This window comes from Peromyscus leucopus, chromosome 5 (genome assembly GCF_004664715.2).
Source record: "Peromyscus leucopus breed LL Stock chromosome 5, UCI_PerLeu_2.1, whole genome shotgun sequence".
Lineage (NCBI taxonomy): Eukaryota > Metazoa > Chordata > Mammalia > Rodentia > Cricetidae > Peromyscus > Peromyscus leucopus.
Window position 1 is genome coordinate 22,939,102 of NC_051067.1, and position 16,894 is coordinate 22,955,995.

At 42.6% G+C, this 16,894-nt stretch overlaps 1 protein-coding gene across 1 annotated transcript in view; it reads right to left on the bottom strand.

Annotated features, from left to right (window-relative positions):
* Nucleotides 1-16,894, bottom strand: part of Sycp2l (synaptonemal complex protein 2 like) — a 56,984-nt gene that overhangs the window by 23,580 nt on the left and 16,510 nt on the right. Inside the window, exons 10-20 of the mRNA XM_037206445.1 lie at nucleotides 15,884-16,026; nucleotides 13,389-13,441; nucleotides 12,588-12,633; nucleotides 9,829-9,921; nucleotides 9,669-9,729; nucleotides 8,342-8,502; nucleotides 6,554-6,632; nucleotides 6,005-6,129; nucleotides 4,256-4,313; nucleotides 4,080-4,158; nucleotides 417-465 (exon numbers count right to left, since the gene is read on the bottom strand). Coding sequence (XP_037062340.1) covers nucleotides 417-465; nucleotides 4,080-4,158; nucleotides 4,256-4,313; nucleotides 6,005-6,129; nucleotides 6,554-6,632; nucleotides 8,342-8,502; nucleotides 9,669-9,729; nucleotides 9,829-9,921; nucleotides 12,588-12,633; nucleotides 13,389-13,441; nucleotides 15,884-16,026 — 947 coding nt within the window. The remainder of the gene's footprint in view (nucleotides 1-416; nucleotides 466-4,079; nucleotides 4,159-4,255; nucleotides 4,314-6,004; nucleotides 6,130-6,553; nucleotides 6,633-8,341; nucleotides 8,503-9,668; nucleotides 9,730-9,828; nucleotides 9,922-12,587; nucleotides 12,634-13,388; nucleotides 13,442-15,883; nucleotides 16,027-16,894) is intronic.

Sequence of the window (16,894 nt, forward strand, 5' to 3'; positions counted from 1 at the left end):
AAACTTCCATGATCTAGTTACCAGCAAACAGGATTTACCATGAAGTTCTAGTTTTGTTCATTGATCTCATTCATTTATCTAACTGGATGAGGCAGGTGGCTGCAGATTTACCTGGCCACAGTTAAGAACTACAGCATATAATGAACAACAACAAAAAAAAAAAACCAGAAAAATAAGTAACTGTACATACCAGTAGATTTGTATTGCTATTTTCTATCATTCTTTGTCTGAGAGTCTACCTACTATTTGAAATAACACTGATTTTACATTTGAAATTGCAATCATTTCTTGTCCAGTGAATTTGAGAAAACAAATTGAGACAACAAGAAGCAGGGTTATGGCAATTTTGAAGACGATGTGCACATGGCAGACATTTGGGAAGTCCTGCCTTAAAACAATAGAAACTCCCACATTACCGGCATCCTTCTGTCTTGTTCTCCATCCCTCTCAAAGGCAGAATCATCCCTAAAATAAAATATATCACATTAACAGGCAGATACCACCTCCTTCACCCTCCTCCTCACTGCAAAGGTTTGGCTTCTTGATCATGGATGTTGTCCATGAGATATAATCAGTTCTGCAGATAAAATGTACCTTACAACCTCTTCCATAGACTGTCTGGAAGGGGGCTACTGCTATTCCAAAGAGAATGAACCTTTGTGGAGAGCTTCATCTCTCAGATATAAGAGGAGAGGGCAGGGTGGGATCGGCAGGTAGCCTGCCAGCACAGGTGATACTCAAAAATGGGATAACCCAAGCCTGGTTCCACCCAAGACTTTTAAACAAAAGCTGTCCCTGGCGTTTGGTAATGCTGAGTATCAGTATCAATTGGTCACTTGCGCGTCTTCTGTGGAGAGATGTTACCTGTTCTTTAATCTGGTTTTTTTTTTTTTTTTTGAGTTTTATAAGTTCCTTGTCTATGCTTAACAGTGAGTAAGTAACCTCTTGTCAAATATCCAGGCTATTAGCATAAGTAGCTGCAGAGGGCCTGGGACTTGTGTGGACTGTTGGTGGGCAGCTCCTATGGGAAATAATATGATGCAACAGAAAAAAATTAAAGATAGAACTACAATATGATTTTGCAATCTCGCTTTTAGGTTTATATCCAAAGGAATTGAGAAATCTGACACTGATATGCAAGTTCGCTATTCCAAATCTGAAAACCCCAAATGCCAAAGCCCAAAACATCCTGAGTTCGAACAAGATGGTGCAAGTACACAACTCCACCTTTGCCCTTGTGTGATGGGTCAGGGGAGCTGCAGGTGTGCTGAAACACCAGATAAAGTCAACATTGTCCCACAGCATCAGGCATGTAAAGGACAAATGCTGTTTATGTTTAGATTTGGGTCTCACTCCCAAGATATCTCATTATATATACAAACAAATATTCCAAAGTCTAAACCCCAAAAACTTCTTGCCCCAGGTATTTGGATCAGGGACACTCATCTTTACCAGAATATGTTCATCCACTCATCCACTGATGAACATTTGAATTGTTCCTATTTGATGTTCAAGTTGCCGTGAACATCTGCACACATTCCCTTTGTGGACACAGGCTGACAGACATCTTGGGAAATACACAAGATTGGAACAAATGGACCAGAGGATAGGTTTATATTCGACGCTTTGAAACTACCACCAGGCATGAGAGTCCTGCCCTCTCCATTCCGTCATCAAGTACAAACAGCATTTCTAAGGCAGCGGCCATCCTGATGATGCACAACGCATCTTGCTGTCACCTGATGTCCTCTAAGAACCAGTGGCACGAAGCAGCTCTCATGCTCTTTGGCTGCCTTGCAGGTTTTTCTTTGGGACAGAGCTTGTTTAAATCTTTGGCCTGTATTTGCATTGGTTTGTATATTTACCACTAAAAATTTTAACAAGGCCAGAAGCAAATATTTACAAATATTTTCAATAAGGCCGTGGCTAGTCTTGTCTTTTCTATCAATGATTTTCAACAAGGACAAAGGCTTGCTTTATCATGACAAAGTCTAGTTTATCAGTTCAGTTTTTTACAGGCTGTTTTTGGTTTGATATCTTCAAAACTGTCCCATGCAAAGTCACGTATTTGTTCCACATAAGTTTTATATATATATATATATATATATATATATATATATATATATATATATATGCTGTGGATATTACTCTATATAAATAAAACACTGATGGCCAGTGACCAGACAGGAAGTATAGGCGGGACAAGGAGCAAGGAGAGAGGAGAATTGGGGAAACAGGAAGAAGTGGGGAGACACTGCAGCCACCACCAGGACAAGCAGCATGTAGAGACTCTGGTAAGCCACCAGCCACGTGGCAAGGTATAGATTTATAAAAATGGGTTAATTTAAGATAAAAGAACAGTTAGCAAGAAGCCTGCCACGGCCATACAGTTTATAAGTGATATAAGTGTCTGAGTGATTATTTTATACGTAGATTGTGGGACTGTGGGGCTTGGGGAATCTGGAGAGAAGCCCTCCAGCAATATATATATATATATATATATATATATATATATATATATATATATATATGCCTATGACCCACTTTTAGTTAATTTTTATACAGTGAAAAGATTGGGAGGTCATTTGTTTTTCTTGCATAAATAGATTGTTATTTTCACATTGTTTATAGAAAACCCTGTCTTTCTCCACTGAACCACCTCTGCATTTCCATCACATCCCAACAATCCACATACCTGAAACCCTTTGACTCCCAGCTAGTATATTTCCATATCTGTATGGCAATATAACCCTGTCTTAGTTAAGGAAGTTTCTAGTAAGTTTGGAGAGCAGATAGTATGAAAGCCCTCTCTCTTTGCTCCTTTTTGAAAACCTGTTTCAATACCCCAGGATCTTTAAGTTTCCACAAGGATGTGACAAATGGCTCACCAGTTTCTTTTTAAGCCTGTGGATATTCAAACTGGGTTTATAATAAATACTTAGATTGACTTGAGCAGAACTGACATCTTGGTATTCAATTATCCCTCTGATGAGCACAGTATCCCTCCATCTACTTAAATCTTTCTCTTTTCTCTCACTGTGTTCTGGAGGAGTCCTTTTACGGTTGTGTCTTAAGTACCCTGAAAATTAATCCCTACGTGTATCATGTCCTAATGCTGCTGCAAATGGTTCTGCTTTGTGTTTCAATCAGAAAAAAAGCCCGTGTTTTGTGTGCTGATCTTGTGTTTAATCTAAAAATTCAGCAGAAAAAAATATGTAGCTGAAGACAACTCTGAAGGTATGCAAGCAGGGGCCCGCAGGGCAGGAGAGTTTGCCAGCACAACTTCAATTATTCCTCAGAAAACTTCACGTGGAGTTTAGATGGGAAAGTCCAGGAAAAAGGGAAAACTCTAAAGTGCCCCCATGTAGTGCTCATCTGAGCAATCATCTGTGTGACTCTGTAGTTTCACAATAGCCAAGATGGGGAATCAACCTAAATGTTCACCAAGAGATGAACAGATAAAGAAAATATGGTACATATACACACGAGAATACTGCTCAGCCACCAAGAATAAAATCCTGAAGTTCTCAACATGGGTGACACTGGAGGACATTCCGCTAAGTGAAATAAACCAGGGGGACAAAGACAAGAATTGCATGACCTCACTGTCACGTGGGATCCACACACGCCAACCTATAGAGGGAAGATAAAATGGTGGTCACCAGGATCTAAGTGAGAGGGTGTGATGGGGTGCAATTGGTCCATAATTACAGCTAGACATGAGGAATGACCCTGGTGTTGGCCTCACATTGAGGTGACTATGTCAACAACACTGTAGATTCCATTTCAAAAATGACAAGAGGCTCCCGAATGCTCTCACTACACAGAGATGATGAATGTTTAAGATGGATGTGTTCTGTTCACTGATCATTACACAACTGGTACTTGTATGGAAAAAAAAATATCCTATCTCCCATAAACATAGCAATTACTATGCTTATACATATACGAATGTATCACAATGTCTCCATAAACATGCAACTTACTACAGATACAGACAGGCTTGGAAGCATCAATGTTTACAATTACTATGACAATTAAAAAACAAGATAAATATGTCAAAAATGAAAACCACTTACTTTGTATCATTTACTTTAGAAGCCCGAGTTTGAATTGATGGTTCTTGCATATCTGAAGGATACTCGTGTTTTGAGGTAACTTCTAAGGACCGAAAGTTAAAAACAAAATGATGGTAAGCATCTTGGGCAAACACTTAAACAGATCACTCAGTGATGGTGGAGAAGACTCTCTGTACCTTGTTTGGGGTTAGGTGATTTTGGTTTTTCAGGTGAACAGTCTTCTGTATGTGTTTGCTACAAGAAAAAAAAAGTCACTATGGTATCAGGGAAGCCTCAGTCTTCAGCCTTTGGGACCTGCTCCACCTCTGAAGAACAGCTGAACACAACTTGGCTCCCAACGACTCTGTTGTTCCACAGCTATCACTTCCAAATCACAAGGACTTGCCCCTATCAAAGATGATCATGGTGCGTTACGGGTCCAGAGGATGCACTGCAAGGATGTCTCCAGGAGTTTCAGAGCTAGGGGCGAGGGTTCAGCTTCCCAAGACACCAGAGCAGTAACATGAAGAGGTGACAGTTTACCTGGAAGACTAATCTCTAGCAGTTAAACATGAAAATCCTGACATTATCGGTCACACACCTCCGTGCCATGTGTTCACATAAGGAAACGAGGAATAAATGCTTAAGTAAGCCAAGAGGGTGCTCTGTAATATTAATTTTTAAACTCACACATGAAACTGCACATGTGTGATGTATTATGTAAGATTTTGTTCCATTGTCTGCATTGTGAAAAGCTTGACAAGTCAAGCTAAGCATATATATGTCCTCAAACATTTATCATTTCTTTATAGTGAAACTACGCCAAATTCTTTCTTCTGGCATCATTATTACCCATTCAGCCTGCTACGAAACAGCACACCAGCCCTTCTTGCCCCAGCCGATCTATAACTTAGTGCCTATTTTTAAATCCTAAGAAGGCTAGACCTAAGAGCTAGATGTCACCTCCTGTGCTGGCTAGTTTTATGTCAACTTGACACAAGCTAGAATCATCTGAGAGGGGGGAACCTGATGGGGAAAATGCCTCCATAAGATCAGGCTACAGGCAAGCCTGTAGGGTATTTTCTTTCTTTCTTTTTTTTTTTTTTTTTTTTAAAGATTTATTTATTTATTATGTATACAGTGTTCTTCCTGCATGTATGTCTGCACACCAGAAGAGGGCACCAGATCTCATTATAGATGGTTATGAGGCACTATGTGGGTGCTGAGAATTGAACTCAGGACCTCTGGAAGAGCAATCAGTGTTCTTAACCTCTGAGCCATCTCTCCAGCCCGGTATTTTCTTAATTAGCGATTGATAGGGAAGTGTCCAACCCATTGAGGGTGGTACCATCCTGTGCTGGTGGTCCTGGATTCTATAAGAAAGCAGGCTGAGCAAGCCACGATGAGCAAACAGATATGGAGCATCCCTCCATGGCCTTTGTATCAGCTCCTACTTCCGGGTTCCTGTCCTGTGTGAGTTCCTGCTCTGACTTCCTTCAATGATGAGCACTGATGTGGAAGTGTAAGTCAAATAAACCCTTTCCTCCCCAATTTGCTTTGGTCATGGTGTTTCATCACAGCAATAGAAACCCTAACTAGGACACCTTGATTGGTGGATACCAAGCCCCAAGCACAGCAGTATGAGTCAGCACATCCATATGCCCCCAGCTAGAGAGGGAAACCACCTCGACCCTCAACATGAGGCTCCTTCCCTACATTAAGTTGAGGCAATTTTTCTCCAGATCCTAAATAAGGGTACAAGGCAGGCATTTCATGGGAGAGCCATGATCAACAAACAAATATAATACTAAATACATAAGCTCAGGGATGAATGCAATCTGAAGAGGGAGACAGATAAATTAATGGCAGACAGCTGTTGAAGAGAAAACAGGCTAGCACTCAAGAGAGGAAGTGCTTGTCGATCCTGTGGGCCACAGATTCCCAGCCTTCTTTTCCCAGCTCCCTTTACTCACAGCAGGCTCTGACTGAACATTAAAGCTGCGGGTTATTAGGCAACGGTCATCTTCAACATCCACGGACTCTGGCAGGATTGTAGATTCTTCTGTATGCTCTATATTCAGTAAGAAAAAGAACATTTAAACAATAACCTCCATGGGCCAAGCTGGCACTCGATCCTTACTCTCCAGGCAAGCATGGCTCTGGTATATCGCCACCTTGTGGTGAGATCTGGTAGTGAATTTATGCCTCAACTCTCAAATCCAAAGCTTGAAATTGAAATTCAAGAGAAGAGGCTTTGTGCCAGCAGGGAGGGCCAGGCAGAGTCCCACCTGCCTCTACCCCAGCATCTGTTCTTCTTGGTCATTTCCAGATGTGTCCCCAAAGAGGACATTAGCAGATGGAGTAGAAGCTTCAAGGCTATGATCGTCTCTTCATAGGATGCTATGGTCATGCTCAGGGTGTGTGGACCTCTTCCAAGGTACCCTCATGCTTCCACAGGGAATTTCAAATCAGAATTCTGCCACCTCCCAGCATACCTGTTTCTCTTTCGTGGCTACTAGGAATATCACCATCTTCTTTTTCAAGGCCAGGGGAGACTTTTATCAAAACAGGAGTCTGAAATGAAAGCCAAGGCCACATAACTTTTCAAAGCAATAACCTTAAAACAAACAAACAAAACAAGTTTTAAAGATAGGCTCCCAGGCATGTGAATAAATCTTCTTTTGCACGTTTTCAGTAATTAGAACCTGCCATCTTCTTTTACCCGTTGCTCTTTCTGGCTTACAATCCCCTGTACCCACCCCTTCCCTCAACCACCGCCTTCCAGGATCATCTCTGGCTCTCATTTTGCTTTGTTCTTAGTCACACTCTCATGGACTTACACATCAGTCATCTCTCATGGCTTGAATGCACTCTTCAAATTTTTCAGGTTAGAAACTGTCTCCCCAGTACAGTAGTCCTGAGAGTTCGACCTTTAGGAGCTAGGGCTGGGCCTGTAGGCGGGGCTTCAAGGCCTCTGCATGGGGCGGAGGCGGCTGTGAGACCTCCCTCTGTTCTGGGTTCACTTTGGGGTGACTTTTAATCCATGCTTCCCGCAGGGATGTGGCTCTCTCTCTCAGCATGAGTCTGCAGTGAGCACACCCAATCATCTGATCTTCCCGTTCCCCCTTTCCTCACAGGGGCTTCCTACTCAGGAACTGTGGCTCTGTCCCATGCAGACTTCAGTTCTCTACAGCAAAACCATCTTATCCACACTGGGAAATGTGGAGATGTGCGCGATTTCGATGGTCCTCCCAAGTAAAGGCAAACAGCATGCTGGGCCAATTTGTCGTGGAACATAGAGGAGGCTTTTCCCTAAGTGGTTAGCACTCCTTGTCGCTCACCCGCGCCCCCCCCCCCGCCCCCGGCAGGACCTGGGGAACCCTCACCTCACCCCCCCCTCTTGTGCAGGACCTTGGGAACCCTCACCCCCCCACCCCACCCCCGTGCAGGACCTTGGGGACCCTCACCCCCCCACACCTTGTGCAGGACCTTGGGAACTCTCTCGCAGAGCACTTTATCACTCTAAGATGCTCTAATATATAGCTCAAAATAAAAGGAAACCGGCCAAGACTCTGCCTCATCTTGTTTCTTCCCTCCCTGACCTCTCCATTCACCCTTTTTGTCTGTTACTGTATGTCCTTTTGTTACAAATGTCGCCGCCTCCCTGACTTCTGTGATGAAAAAACACCCTTATGTGTATGCAGGAAAAAGTGGGTCAGGAGGGGGACTGTAGAATCCCAGGGCAGGTGCAGGGCATTTCTATCAGAAAAGACCAGTACAGAGTGGGAAAACCTCCGCTGAACCCCCCAGGGCCAGGAGGAAGGGTCAAGAAGCCTGGCAGCTCTCCTCAGGAGTTCAGGAAGGATGTGATCATAGCCCAGACAAGCTGAACATCATCCACACTAGGTGCAACAACGCATTTCAAGGCAGGAAGAACTTCTGTGTCCTACATGTTTAAGACCATGGTGCACGAGGGAGAGTTGGGATTAGAACTTGGAACTCTCAGGTTAACCAAGGGATACATCAAAGCCTAACATGGAGGCTGAAGAGGTGTGAAAACACATTTTCAAATAATCAAAGGGAATGAAGCTAGGCATGTTAGCACAGGCCTTTAATCCCAGCACTTGGGAGGCAGAGAGGCAAGTGGATCTCCATGAGTTCAAGGCCAGCCTGGCCTACAGGATGAGTTCTAGGACAGCCAAGGCAACATAGAGAAACCCTTTCTCAAAAAAACCAAATACACACACACACTCACACACACACACACAGAGAGAGACAGAGACAGAGAGACCTGCCACCTGTTTGTCTTCTCCCAAAGCTCGAACGGAAGCTTCCGATATGCCGAGTTGCCTATCAAAATGGATTTCTATTGTCTTGGCTTCTTTCTTACTGATAATAATTGACTCTTTCAGGTAAACAACGAACATCTTCATCCTATCATTTTCTAACAAAAAAAAAAGTGTTATATCAGTGTAATGAAAACTCTTGTCAACTGTTCAGAATTTTCTGCAATGAGAAGATAAGGTCATACTAAATAGAAATGACTTCAGAATTTTTATTCACATTTACAGAAACATGTGACTTAGAGGCCGATTATTTGAAAACATGAAGGATCTTGTTTTACTGGTAAGGAAATAAATGTCATACTACTCCATGTTTTTATGAGAGAACTTTTGTTATACAATAGGTATTTTCAATATGCTACCAGCAAATGAACAGTCGATTTTTAAAACTGAAAATAACTTAGACCAAAATTAAAATTCAGTCTCCAGGAAAAAAAACCATGACAAGCACAAACTAGGTAGAAGCTAGAGAGAACAGCAAGGTCATGAAGGAGCAGGTAAACCTGAGAGCCAAGTACCTACCAAAGTCAAAAGAAAGAGGAGAAAGAGGGACCAACTGGTTGTTGGTCAACCAATTGGTTGACCAACTCCACCTGGGTGGTCAAGATGGCAGCCCACTTGAAACCATTGGCTAACCCAAACTACCATGACCTGCTAGTACAGCACCCACATCAGACTGTAAAGATTTAACACAGAACAGAAGAAGATACAACATAAAATAAATACACAGCACAACCATTTTTATATCAATTATGTGTTAATATCTTTCAGAGTCCGTTCAATTGCAAATTGAAACTAATCATGACTTAATTCAGCTAGTAGAAAATTTCAAACCCCGCCCCCTGGTGGTCTAGGGGTTAGGATTTGGCACTCTGACCACCTCAGACTGTGTTCAGTTCCCAGTCAGGGAAGCCACTGTTTTGATTCTTGAACGATAGCTCAAAGGTCAAGAGCTCATTCTATTCTTCCAAAGGACCCCAGTTCGGTTCCCAGCACCCACATCACAAACACCTATAACTCCAGCTCCAGGAGATCTGATACTCTTTTGGCCTCTGTGGGCACCCATATACACGCATGTATTCCTGGACACAGACAGACATGAACGTATCAATAAAAATAATAAATTTTTAAATAAAGAAAAAAATTAGAAAAGAGGATGCCAAATAAGAACATGATCAAAATCTGCTCTAGAATTAACTGAATACTGTAACATCAACAAAAGCAACACCGGAAGCCCCGAGGGACGGTGTTTATATCACAGTCTTACCCTTTATGCTGAACTTGGCCACTGCCTCCTTCACAAGTTGTACGGACTCCCACAGAGCACTCTTAAAAAGAGACAGGGTGGAAGTCACAAATGGGCAATAGTATTTATACAAAGAATTCCTAAATGCTTAGGGCTGCTGGGATGAGTGAATCTTAGTTACCTCTCTATTATCTATGTAAAAAGTCACGCTTTGGCTTCCTAGGTTGAAATCAATCCAAAATTCCTCTAATTTTTCGTCAGCTGGCTTTCTCATCTGTGGGAGAATTTCAGCAGAAGTTATAAGGAATCTCATGTCAAAGGGTGCAATTTAAATGGCTAACATCCTGGAACAGAACTACCAGCAGCTCTTATTACAGAATCCTGTGCAAATCAGAAAGTGGGTCTCGGTCTCACGCTCCATTCCTGGGAAGATCCCAGCAGCAGCAGCATATTTAATAGATACTTAAATGTGTCACATGACTCTACCCACACTATTTTTTTTTCTTGGTGAAAATCATGGGGGTAGGGGGAACCTGTTTTGTGCTGAAAGAGTAGTAAACCACACTGAATAGAGATAGAAACTTCTAGCAAAAGAGATACCATGAGCAAACATGTGGGACTTTGGTGTCCAGCTTATCATCAGTTAGGAAACAGCTAATACTGGAGCTCAAATTCTTTTTGTTTTTATCATTACATAATACATACTTAGAGGGTAAACTGAGGATTCAAACAATGTAGTGTTCTAGAAAGAGTAAATGCCTTCTCTGCCCAACTCCCCACATGCATCTATCCAGAGGCTCCATTAACAATGCCTTTAATCCTCCCCAGAGGCTTTCCAGACAAATGTCAGGGAGTCCAGGCTGAGCACCACTCATCTGAAATACTTAGACCAGAGTGAGTCTGCTTTTGAATGGCTGCATGTATATAAGTCACCTTGGGGAGTGGACTCATTCAGACCATAAACAAACCGACTCTCAACTCCTGAAGGGAGTTTTATATGATAGCCCAAGTATACTTGTACTTTACCCATGTCTTGCATGAAGACAGATGTGGGATGTTTTAAGTTTGTTTCACATCATAGTGTGTGTTTTCATGTGCATGAGTGCATGTCATGGCATATATGTGGAGGTCAGAGGACAACTTGCAGGAGCCAGTTTGCTCCTACCATGCATGACTTGGGGACTGAACTTGGGTCATTGGGCTTGGCACAAGTTCCTTTATCCTATAAGCCATTGTCATGGGCCATTGGATTTCTCCCTTTGTGTACATATGTGTTTGGGGGTGTGGATGTGCATGTGTGCAGGTGTGCATGTGTGCAGGTATGCATATGTGCAGGTATGCATGTGTGCAGGTATGCATGTGTGCAGGTATGCATGTGTGCAGGTATGCATGTGTGCAGGTATGCATGTGTGCAGGTATGCATGTGTGCAGAAGCCAGATGGCAACCATGGGTGTTGAGCCTCGAGTACCCTCCACCTTTCTATTTTTCAGACAGGATCCTGGCCCAGATTTCTCTAAGTTTTATCTGGCTGGCCAGTGAGTCCAGAGAGCCTCCTGTCTCCTCCTCCCCAGGCCTGGAATTACAAGTGGGGGTACTGCCACTCCTAGCTTAAAAAAAAAAAGATTATTGCTAATGATTAAATCTTCACGCATGTAACTTTTCAAGTTTGATACCATGGAACACTCAGTAGGTCAGGGACTTTGGAGCATTTTAGACTTTTGGCATCAGGGTACTCAACCTTATGCATAATGCCTTTATTCCCTCAACAGTGGCTCAAACACCAGACCTACTATGCTATAACCCACTTTTCTAGTGAATGGGGTTCTTTGGACATTTTTCCTTTCCGTCATTCCAGCCTACCACAGCAGCTACAGAGCTGAACAGAGGTTTTCCCCTCAACACTGACACTAAAAGCCAGTGCATGGCTCAAGTATAAGAGCTGAGATTTAAGCAGCTGAAAGCTGCCAAGCCCTGGCAAGCAAGTGATGAAATCCTCAGGCAGGCAGAGGAGGAGGAGGAGGACATGACAGGGAAGCATCTAGCCATCAAATTCAGCTGTGGACAGAAGGAACTTTGAGCGTATGTATTGTAAGTTGAAAAGCTCAGCCCCAGAAGCCGTGAAGGGGTCTCTGAACCCACGACAATGAAATGATTGAAGACATTCAAGAAATCTCAAGTGAGTCATGGTTCTAGGTAAATTCGTGTACTTCACCTGGAAGTTGTGATGCTACTTGTTGTAGCCATTGTACTTCCTTCTAGAAACCACAGGAGATGGGAAAAGAAACTAGTTAGCCTCAGACTCCAGTGTATAAGGTAGAATGGAAGCCCACAGGGTGCCACCACCGTGTTTGAGCTGCAGAAAGGTCGCTTGTGCCGATGTGCCTTGTGCTGTAGAGCACGAGGTGCAGAGGCAGGAAAACGGCCCAGTTGCTAGAGAGAGAGAGAAAGCAAACTAGAAGGGAAAACAAGAGAACTTTGACTCTTTGCTTTCCAGTTCAGTCGTGAATAGTGTTCCCTGTGAACAGGTAAAATGAAACAAGGGTCTCATACTCACAGTCTGGACTCCGACATCCTTTCTCCCAGTATAACCACAGACCCCTTAATCTTTCTGAAAATTCATCCTGCTTATGACATGATCAGATGAGTTTGAAGGTAAGGTTACTAAGAGAAATTATCATCCTTTTGACAAGGCTCCTATTTGCCCAGTGCCTGAGGAGTGACACCCAGGATTATTCTGGCCTCTACATGTATGCACATGTACACATGAACATACATACACATTCGAGTGAGTGTGTGTGTGTGCACACACACAAATGAGTAAATGGCCCATAGAGTACTGGCAGTAGGTCTGCTCTAACTGTATAAACCTAATAGTGTTTCATTCATACCACCCTTAAGACTCTTTAGAGAGAGAGAGACAGACAGACAGACAGACCTACCTCCTGAGCATCAGCAAAAGCAGCTAAGCACGGGAATGAGTAGACCCTGCAAAACACCTCACAATTAAAAATCAAAATGAGCTGCAAATGTCTTATAATGAGTTTCCACAACCATGGCATGCTGGAAAGTTCCCTATACACCGGCTATGAGAGGGCTACAGCTCTGCAAATAGAGATCCACTGTGGGTAGATTTCAACTCTCCAGCAGGCAGTTTATAAGTCAAGGTGGTTAGTACTCATTTCAGAAAAATTACTTGGTCCAAATCCCAAAGAACAGAGTTAATTTAGCAAAGACTGTCTCATCAAAGACGTCCCTGTCTGTGATATGCCTATCCTTGGGCACCTTTAGTCTTTTCAAAATGATTCTTCAAGAAATCCAGAAACTCTTAGGATTAGAGAGATGGATCAATGGTTGAGAGCACTTGCTGCTCTTGCAGGGGACCTGGGTTCAGTTCCCAACACCCACGTCATGGCTCACAACTGTTTAGAACTCCAGTTCCAGATCTGACACCCTCCAGGCACACATCTGCTATACATACAGAGGTAAAACACTCATGCACATAAAATAAATAAATTTGAAAAAAAAAAACCACATACCCACGTCAGCCTCTTGAGTACTAAGATTACAAGTGTGAGCCATTACACCAGGCTCTTCCTAAATTTCTAGTCTGTCTAGTTCTATCAGTAAAATCTTGATCCTATATTCTCTTAGAATTAAAAAGATCCTAGATATTCTTTTAAAATATCAGTCAATATCACATTATAGCTAGTCAATAAGATAATCCCAAAGACACATGTTACCTTCTCCTGTCACCGAGTCTGTTATTCAGGAAATTGAGAAACTGCCGACAGTCCTAAAATAAGTGATACAAGTCTTAAATTTCAAAGCACTCTATCTGAAGGTGTGCCGCCTCATTCCCTCAGCATCGCCTTCTCAGCTGAGATGTACTCAGGGCTCACAAGGCAAATATGTGATAGATTCATTTGGGCAAAAGAGCAAGAAAAATAGATCTCCCTAATAGTTAGGGTCCAGTATTTGACTAACCAATAGAGCACATATTTCCCTAATACCTGCCTAGCCCAGCTATACAACCTATTAACTTTGGGTGGATTCATGTGGACATACTTCCCATGCCTCTCCTTTGTAGGGCATCTATGCCATATACTCCAAGAGCAAGAACTTCCTCTAAAATTCTCCTAAGCAACAGTCACCGAGGCACTGAATATACTGCTCTGACTTTCTAAGGACAAAGAGACTTGGGTCCAGATTTATCTTCATTCTTGTTTCCAAGGACTGGCTGTTGTAGTCAAATGTTTCTCACATTTCAAATCTATATTTGGCCCTAAATAGACATGAGCAGCATAAGGCTTTCCTCTAAAATCAATTCTACAGAGGAAATGATGGACTGGGAGGCAGTTGGACAGATGACTTTGGAAACAAGATAATTATTCTATTTTCATTATCTGTAAAAGCAGATAAGGGAGCGTCTGGTTGCCCACATCATCCCAGGCATTCTCAATTTCTCTCCATAAATTCTTCTTGTGCTGGCTAGTTTATGTCAAGTTGACATAAGCTAAAGTCATCTGAAGTCATCTTAGACAAGGGGCCCTCCATTAAGAAATTGCCTCCATAAGACCCATCAAAATTTCAGTTTGTCTACTGGCTCAGGTTCCTCTAAAGACACCCTGTATTTATCTTCCCACATATCACCCAGATATGTTTGCAGGCAAACCTGTGGGGCATTTTCTTAACAAATGATTGATGTGGGAGGACCCAGCCCAGTGTGGGTGGTGCCACCCCTGGACTAGTGGTACTAGGTGCTAGAAGAAGGTAGGCTGAGTAAACCTTGAGGAGCAAGTCAGTAAGCAGTACCCCTCCATGGTCTCTGCATTAGCTTCTGCCTCCAGGTTCCTGCCTAGTGTGAGGTCCTGCCTTGGCTCCTCACAATGGGCTGTGAATTCAGGATATGTAAGCCAAATAAACCCTTCTTTTCCTGCCCAAGTTACTTTGGGTCATGGTGTTTCATCACAGCAATAGTAACCCTAAGAAATTCATCATTTTAAGGTGGAACTTATTCCCACTTTGTAGTTGAAATGCTAAGACTTCCCTAGTCCATGACCTTGTCTACATTTATGCAAACATCACCTAAATCAGGCAAGTGGGACTCTAATTTGAGATAAAACTCAAACTCAAGTTGGCCAAAAGAGCCTAGAGTCATGATCTTTTCATTTAGAACATACGTCATCCTGACTACACCTTTTCTATGAATATGGCAGCCTTAGAGTCTAAGATACACAATATAGAGATTCAAATGTAGTACAATGTGAATCATTAATAATCCTGACTACACAGAGATATTGATTAGAAGGCCTCCTTTAAATGAACATTTAAGATGAATTGTACTCTTTCCTGAGTCTCTAACCCTGATTTAAAGATATTTTGAAAGGAATAAAGAAAATACATTAGCAACTGTAGGAGAAGGCAGGTACACAATAAAGCTGAAAGCCTTCTTTGTGCCCCTTAGGAACAATCATAGTAAGCTAAGACTTCAACACACACACACACACACACACACACACACACACACACACACACAAAACCACCACGAATCTCTGTTTCCGAACTGCAGTTGTTGGATGGCACACAGCCGAACCACGCTTTGGTCCTCACCACGAGAGCACAAATGCCAACGCCAGCCACCTGCCATGGTCACAGCTTCTCTCTTCAAGGCTCCAATTCTCTGCTCTTCCTTCTTCAGTGGATCCCTACTCTTCAAGGGCCGTTCAAAGTCTCTACCTGCTCCCAAATGTTTCCATTGCCTGGATGGACCCATCAAATTCCCAGTGTCTCCTTGACCAGTTCCCTCTAAGGAAGCTCTATAAGCGTCTTCTCACGTGGTGCCCGGATATTTTGTTTATGCCACCTTCAAACTGTTTCTCTGACATGGGGGAACAGAAAGTTAAGGTTTGCAATCCAATCATACTTTAAGCAGTGAGGGGCTGGGGAAATGGCTCAGCAGTTAAGAACATGTACTGCTTTTGCAGATCATCCTACGGTGGTCCCCAGGTCCTCTGTCAGGCAGCTCACAGCTGCCTGAACTCCAGACCCGTCTTCTGGCTTCCAACAGCACTTGCGACTCAACACACACATTCCTTCACACATATACACACATAATGAAATGGTTTTCAACCTTAAGAAAATTACGTCTTTCCCTAAACCTAAACTCCAGGAAAGTTCTGAGAGGACCCTCACCACATACTGACTGAGCAGAGTCTCTTAGGACCAGAATTCTCACCGTCTCAAACTCCCGGTTCTTAATTTCTTGGAAAGCTTCAGCCAGGGCGGCATCATCAAACCACTGAAGAGCAAGTTCATTCCTCAGTGTGCCAGTGGTCAGTCTACACAACGCCTCAGCTAGAGCAACCTGCTGGCTGTAATCTAGAGATTCAAAACACAGCAGACATAGTCAGTTCCGGGCACAAAGTGACAGAAAATAAGACATTTTAAAGTCACCATTTGGTCCAGTGCTAAGGCACTCGGGGAAATGCAACAAGATGCATTTAGAGTCATTATGACCATCCAAAGTATACTGAAGGATTGCTAGGGGGAAATAAGAATAGGCTATTTCTGAGTGTTGGGAATATTGGTCAATGGTACAATATTTGCCTAGTATGTACAACAAGGTGCTGAGCTCAATCCCTAGTAATGTGAAAAAAACATATGTGTGTGTTTACATATAGTTTTACGTTTTATATTTAAAGCATATTAAAATATCAACTCAGATCAAATAGCCTTAAAATAGTTCTACAACAAAAAAATCTCATTGAAGTTACAGTATTTTTACTGCAGTTACACTACCTGCTCAAATGTTAAATAACTCTTTTTGTCCTATTGTAGCTCAGCATGGACTCGTATTCACTACACAGCCAAGGGTAACCATGAACTCCTGAATCTTCTCCCACCACCTCCCCAGTGCTGGGAGTTTAGACATATGTCACCACAGCTGGTTTATGGGAAGCTAGGGCTCAAACCCAGAGCTTTGTGCATGTTAGGCAAGCTGAGCTATATCCATAACCCAAAACTCGAATAATTGTAAAGGCGAAAAGAGGGATGTAATCAGATAGACCGACAAGGCAGTGGTCACATAATGGTTTTAAATCTATAAAACAGTCATGTAATTATTATGCAGATAAAAATTATGTTTGAGAATGAAAAGAACTCTGAGTCAAAGACAGGAAGTGGGAACATGAACATAGAAGGCTTTATCTGCCGCTCTGATGGCTTTTACTTGCAAGGATTTTAACTG